The sequence below is a fragment of the Olea europaea genome, unplaced genomic scaffold (genome assembly GCF_002742605.1).
Source record: "Olea europaea var. sylvestris unplaced genomic scaffold, O_europaea_v1 scaffold1652, whole genome shotgun sequence".
In the NCBI taxonomy this organism is placed as follows: domain Eukaryota; kingdom Viridiplantae; phylum Streptophyta; class Magnoliopsida; order Lamiales; family Oleaceae; genus Olea; species Olea europaea.
The window spans coordinates 152,164-159,140 of record NW_019234179.1 but is presented as its reverse complement, the minus strand read 5'-3'; the positions used below and the strand labels follow the sequence as shown (position 1 = coordinate 159,140).

The window sequence follows — 6,977 nt, the reverse complement described above, 5'->3', positions numbered from 1 at the left end:
GCCGGTCTTATATCTCTTGTACAACAAATGGCACTTGGGACAATGCAACAAGCAAAAGCATGCAAAATTTGTTCTATTATGGGACATCCTACTGATGCATGCCCGGCACTATAGGAAGGAGCCTCAGAGCAAGCAAATGCCAATGGGAGATTTCCAATGCAACAAAGACATAGATATTATCCATATGCTAACCCATATAATCCTGAATCGAGAGATCATCCTAATCTCAGTTGTGGAGAAAATCATTTCATAGCTTCACAATCACAATTTAATCATCCCTTGGGGTTCAATAAAAACAAATGCAACCACAACACACTCAACCACTTCAACTAACTCCATCTCAAAGTTCAGGGATGTCTCTTGAAGATACGGTTAAGTACTTAGCTTCTAGTACAATGCAATTTCAACAAGAGATAAAAACCTTAATAAAGAACTTGGAGACACAAATGAGTCAATTAGCCAACACAGTGGGCAAATTGAATGCTCAAGGATTGGGAAAACTTCTTTTTTAAACAGTCAACTTGAGAAAAAATGCTAGTGCCGTGACACTAAGAAGTGGAAAGCTTTTGGAAGAGACACCAAGGAAAATGAAAGATCATGTCGAGGAGTCAACGTAAGAGAAGAACTTAGCATGTGAGAAAGATGAAGCTACGACTCCAACGTCGGGATCTAAGGTAGATTCTAAAAGTTTCATTCCTACTTATGTTCCATCCCCTCCATTTCCTAGTAGGTTTGCAAAGTCCAAAAGGGATGAACATTTGAAGGAAATATTGAAGGATTTTCGTAAGGTTCAAGTGAACATACCACTTTTGGATGCCATTTATCAAGTGCCCCATTATGTGAAGTTTCTCAAGGAATTGTGCACTAACATGCATAGGTTGAAAGATAATAAAGTGTTAAGCGTAGGGAAAAATGTCTCGGAGGTCTTGCAAAAGAAACTCCTACCAAAATCCAGGAAGTTTTACCATCACTTGCATTATTGGTAACAATAGGTTTGAAAAAGCAATGCTAGATTTGGGAGTATCTATTAATGTCATACCATATTCTATTTATGCTTCTTTAAATTTGGGATCACTTAAGGAAACCGGTGTTATTATTCAACTTGCTGATAGATCCAATGCATTTCCAAAGGGTGTGTTGGAGGATGTTTTGGTGTAGGTAAATAAATTAATTTTTCCAGCAAATTTCTATGTTCTTAACATGCAAGATAAATCAACATCTCTATCGCTACGATTGGTTTTGGAAAGCCCATTTATGAGGACTGAGTGTACACAGATAGACATACATGATGGTACTTTGACAATGAAGTTTGATGGTGAGATTATTCGCTTCAATATCTTTGAAGCAATGAGGTATCCTAGTGATGTTCACGCTTGTTTTTCAATTGATATAATGGATTCATTAGTACAAAAAAAAATTGAATTATCAAATGAAGATGCATTGGATACCACTTTGATTAAAAGCATTGATGTTAACAATCTCATCGGGTTGAGCAAGAATCTACAATTGTGTGAGGATATTGTTGAAACCGTGGCATCACTTGAGTCACTACCAAGTATTCCACCAATGTATAATATCTCCTATATTACTCTTCCAATATCTAAAGAGAAACTTTTACCTTCGGTGATGCAGGCCTCCACTTTGGAACTTAAACCTCTTCCTGAGCATTTGAAGTACGTATATTTGGGAGAAGAGTAAACACAGTCGATGATCATTGCAAAGAATCTCACAACACTTCAAGAAGACAAGCTTATCCGTGTTCTCAAGGAACACAAAATAGTTATTGGTTGGACAATAGCCGATAATAATGTGATAAGCCATTCCATGTGCATTCACCAAATATTGCTCGAAGATGGAGCAAAGCCATCAAAAGAAGCACAACGTCGCTTGAATTCTCCAATGATGGAGGTTGTGAAGAAAGAAATTTTGAAATTACTAGACGTTGGTGTTATCTTCTCCATCTCAGATAGCAAGTGGGTAAACCCGGTCCAAGTTGTTCCAAAGAAGCCCAAAATCAAAATGGTGACGAATGAAGAGAATGAGCTTCTACCAACTTGGGTCCAAACAGGTTGGAGGGTTTGTATTGATTATAGAAAACTTAATTCTTTACCCTTTATCGATCAAATGTTGGAAAGATTAGCAGGCCATTTTCATTATTGTTTTCTTTATGGTTATTCAAGTTATAACCAAATTGTGATTGCTTTGGACGACCAAGAGAAGACAACATTCACTTGACCGTTTGACACTTTTGCTTACTGATGCATGCCCTTATGTCTTTGTAATGCTCTCGTAACCTTTCAAAGATGTATGATAAGTATATTATCTGATTATATTGAAAGCATCATAAAGGTTTTCATCGACGATTTCAGTGTTTATGGTAATACCTTTGATAATTGCCTGAAAAATCTCACACTTGTGCTTAATAGATGTATGGATTTTAACCTAGAACTTAATTGGGAAAAGTACCATTTTATGGTCGATCAAGGCATTGTGTTAGGCCATGTCATTTCTGCCAAGGAAATAAAAGTTGATAAATCTAAAATTGATTTGATTCGTTCTTTACTCCCTCCAACAAGTATGAGGGAGGTTCATTCTTTTCTTTGACATGCGGGATTTTATCGAAGGTTTATCGAAGATTTTTCAAAGTGTGCAAGACCATTATGCAGGATGTTGTAAAAGGAGGTGCCTTTTCATTTTGATGAAGATTGTAAAAAGGCGTTTGAAAGCTTGAAGGAACTCTTGACATCAACATCCATCATTCAACCACCAGATTTGAATATGCCATTCAAATTGACGTGTGATGCAAGTGACTTTGCATTGGGAGCCGTTTTAGGGTAACGAGTTGGAAAGACACCACATGTTATTTATAATGCATCAAGAACTTTGAATGATGCCCAACACCACTAAGAAAGAGCTTTTAACAATTATTTTTGCCTTAGAGAAATTTCCTTCATATCTTATTGGCATAAAAGTAACTATCTTTTTGATTATACAGCTCATAGATACTTGCTTGCCAAGAAAGAGGCAAAACCAAGACTGATTAGATGGATACTCCTCTTACAAGAGTTTGACCTTGAGATTAAAGATAAAAAGGGGAGTGAAAATTCTGTGGCCGACCATCTCAGTCATGTTATCCATGAGAGAGAAACTCTCTCATCGCAAGAGAGCTTTCTCGATGGACAATTGCTTCACGTTACAGACACATCTCCTTGGTCGAATATATTAAACTATTTAGTCATTAAGAGAATTCCAAATGACTTGACCACTGCTCAAAGGCAAAAACTCAAGGCAACGGCCTAGTATTTTGGGTGGAATGAGCCTTACTTGTGGAAACATTGTCCAGATCAATTGATAAGAAGGTGCGTGCCTGAAAATGAATTTTATTCAATACTAACCTTTTGTCATTCCTATGCATGTGGTAGACATTTTGGAGCAGAGAGGACGGCTCTCAAGGTGCTTGAAAGTGGATTCTATTGGCTTAACATATTCAAAGATGCATTATTCTTTTGCGAATCTTGTAATCGATGTCAAAGAATAGGTACGTTGGGAGCCCGAAATCAAATGCCACAAACACATATACTTTTTGTTGAAATTTTTGATGTTTGGGGCATTAATTTCATGGGACCTTTCCCTTCGTCTTATGGTAATCTTTACATCATTCTTGCCATTGATTATGTGTCAATATGGTGGAAGCAAGAGCCACTCGAACTAATGATTCTAAAGTGGTTGTAAATTTGGTTAAATCCAACATTTTTGTAAGGTTTGGAACATCAAGAGCTATTATTGGCTATAAGGGACTACATTTTTGCAACCACTCCTTTTGGGCCCTGTTGAAGAGATAAAACATCACCCATAAAGTGGCTATACCTTACCATCCGCAAGCTAGTGGGCAAGTCGAAGTGTCTAACCGAGAGATCAAACCCATCCTCGAAAACACTATGAATCCCAATAGAAATGATTGGGGTCTCTGCCTCAACGATGCACTTTGGGCTTATAGGACGACATACAAAACATCGATTGGCATGTCCCCTTATTGGTTAGTTTATGGTAGGCCTTGTCACCTCCCGGTTGAACTTGAACACAAGTCATTTTGGGCAGTAAAGCAATGCAACATGGACCCAAGTATGATGGGTGATCAAAGAAAGCTTCAACTTAATGAACTTGAGGAAATTCGAAATGAGGCCTATGAAAGTTCAAGAATTTAAAAGGAAAAGACTAAGGTGTACCATGATAAAATGATTTCAAGAAAAGCTTTTGTTGTCGGACAAAAAGTTCTTCTTTTCCACTCTCGCCTCAAGTTATTTCTAGGTAAATTATGTTTTCGATGGATTGGCCCTTTTGTTGTTACTAATGTTTTTTTCTCATGGTGTAGTAGAAATCAAAAGCCTGCAGACTAATAAAGAGTTTAAGGTGAATGAGCATCGATTAAAGCTATATTTTGAACCCTTTATACCTCAAAATATGGAGAAAATGTGATTGGACGATCTGATTGAAGAAGCATGAGGGAGGACACTTCTTTTTGTTTTTTGTGAATTTTTGTCACCAATGGTCCCCAACCATCATCACAGCCGTCACCATCAAAACCAACTTAGGGGAATATTTGATCCTCTTGCTCTTTCTATTCTTTTTGCTTGTACATTGAGGACAATGTGCAATTTAAGTTTGGGGGTGAGGTGGTATGTGCTAAATTTTTTGTGGAATTTTGTGATTTGTGCTAAATTTTTTTTAGCTAAAAACTCAAATTTCATGTTAAACACTTGCTTTTGTGCTTGTTTGTGTTGTTTGATAGTTTTGCCAATTGCATTTTGAGTGTTGCGTTGCATTGATTTATGAATTGGGAGCATGAATGCTAAGTGTTATTTATTTTCATCCACTTATTCAATGATTGACTCTTTATGGAGCACTTGGTTCATGAGATTCATTACACGAACTTGTTGGCTGCACTTGTAGGTTGTTAAGGGAACTTAAATGACCATGCTGTTAGAAATTTTTCAATTACTCTACCAATGAAAGGATAAGTTTGGGGGTTGTTGAACCTGTGAAAGAACTTATTTAGAATTGCATTAATTCCCGACTCAGTGACTGATTTTGTGGAGTGTTCTTAGACTTCAAATGAAAGTTAGATGTTGTTTTCCATCTATTTATATTTAAAAAAAAAATCTCTATAGGAAAAAGTTGTCTACCCTAAGGAGTGTGAGTCAGCATTGAGTAATCTGGTCCTATGCATCACCAATGCGTACGAGACGATCTACGAATGAAGAAGGCTACCCTTAAGGACTAGAGCGAGGACTATCTACACTGGAAAAAAATGAAGAAAAGGAAAAGGGATGCTATAAGCATCTAGGGTTGATAATGTTGTAGGATTGATGGATTGTGAATAATCTGCCTAATGAAAGCTTGTGGTCTAAGCATTCAATTTTTTTGGTGAATTCATACATGACTATATAATTTGTTTTATAGGTTCAAACTAATCAAATTCGAGAGGGAAAGATTAAGTGATTTGAGGACAACCTTAAGTTCTTGATACCTTGGGCTAGAGTAAAAATATCGAGTTTGGGGGAGTGCGCATCCCAAGAATGACAAAGGAAAAATTTGACCATTGAGTGTCGGGAAAATCACCAGCTTGTGTACTGCGATGAATTGAAATGACTACACACACACACATAAGTCAAGCATGGTGTAAGTTTAAAAGTGTTTGTTGTAGCATTTTTGTAAACATTTCATAAGTTATTTGCATAATGTAAGAATTGAAGCAAAGTGACAAAATATCGAATAGTTGGAGTGTTTGTTATTATAGTATTATCGTTTGGTTTTAATTTGTGTGTTGTATAGCTTTGTTCGAGGACTAACAAAGATTTAAGTTTGGGATGTGATAAGTACGGGTTTTTGAACTTATTCGGCCATTAAACCTAGATTTTTGTGAGTTTCATTAGCGATTTATTACCTAATTTAGTTGTTTTTATCATGTAGGTGAAAAATCAACGTTGAGTGATGATTTGAAGGAACTTGTGCAAGAAAAGATGAAAAACGATAAAGAGAAACGAAGAGGAAGCTTGAAGACGCAACCAATATTTAAAAAAGGCACTGTAGTGCCCAGATTCTGCCCATTTATGGGAAGAAATTGTGCCCAGATTCTGCCCATATGCAAACAAATCTGCTTCTCCATATTTCTGTGGAGGTTTAATCTATCTGCGAGGTCTATCCTTAGCAATCAAATACTATGGAGCTGATGGAGGAATAGGCAAAGTAGGTGAAGTATTACTGTTTGTCAATTATAAGTTGAACTGTTCTGAAGTAGATTGTTCTTTAACCTTTAATTGTTCCCGTGGACTAATTTCCAACTCCACCTGAGTTGAATGTTTTTGTTCTTCTGCTTTATCATAATCCCCATGAGGTGAACCATGAACCACAGCAAGTTCATCAAATACTACATCTCTACTAATCACAATATTTATCTTCTCTGGACACAACAATTTAAATTCCTTTACACTTGATTTGTGCCCAAAAAAGACACTTTCTAGACCTAGGCTCCAACTTCCTAGTATCCACATGAACATAAGCAGGACGCCCAAAAATCTTCAAATAAGTATAGTAAGAAGGTTTACCAGACCATACCTCTTATGGTGTCATTTTCTCAATGGCAAATGAGGGTGAGTGGTTTGTTATAAAAGAAGTTGTGGTAGCAGCTTCAGCCCAAAAAAGTCTTAGGCAACCCAGAGTTTGAAAACATACATCAAACCTTTTCCATGTTCTGCCACAACATTTTGTTGAGGAGTTTAAGGCACTGTCAAGTGTCTCAAGATACCTTCAACCCTGTATAAACTATTGAATTCATCTGAACAAACTTCCAAATCATTATTTGTACGTAGACATTTAACCTACTTTCCAGTTTGCTTTTCAATCATAATTTCCCATTCTTTGAAGATCCCAAACACGTCACTATTTTGTTTGAAAAAGAATACCCAAACATTTATGAA

At 36.7% G+C, this 6,977-nt stretch overlaps 1 protein-coding gene across 1 annotated transcript; it reads left to right on the top strand.

Annotated features, from left to right (window-relative positions):
• The first annotated feature begins 3,938 nt into the window (after window positions 1-3,938).
• On the top strand, window positions 3,939-4,476 carry LOC111377416. Its single transcript, XM_023000511.1, has 2 exons — window positions 3,939-4,191; window positions 4,373-4,476. Exons 1-2 carry the CDS (start codon window positions 3,939-3,941, stop codon window positions 4,474-4,476), a joined length of 357 nt encoding a protein of 118 aa, XP_022856279.1.
• The last annotated feature ends 2,501 nt before the right edge of the window (window positions 4,477-6,977 follow it).

What these genes read in the sequence shown, in the direction of transcription:
- LOC111377416 (XM_023000511.1), top strand. Translation starts at nt 3,939, where the DNA reads ATGAATCCCAATAGAAATGATTGGGGTCTCTGCCTCAACGATGCACTT. An exon ending in TCGAAATGAGGCCTATGAAA is followed by an intron (nt 4,192 to 4,372) that starts GTTCAAGAATTT and finishes CTCATGGTGTAG; the next exon opens with TAGAAATCAAAAGCCTGCAG.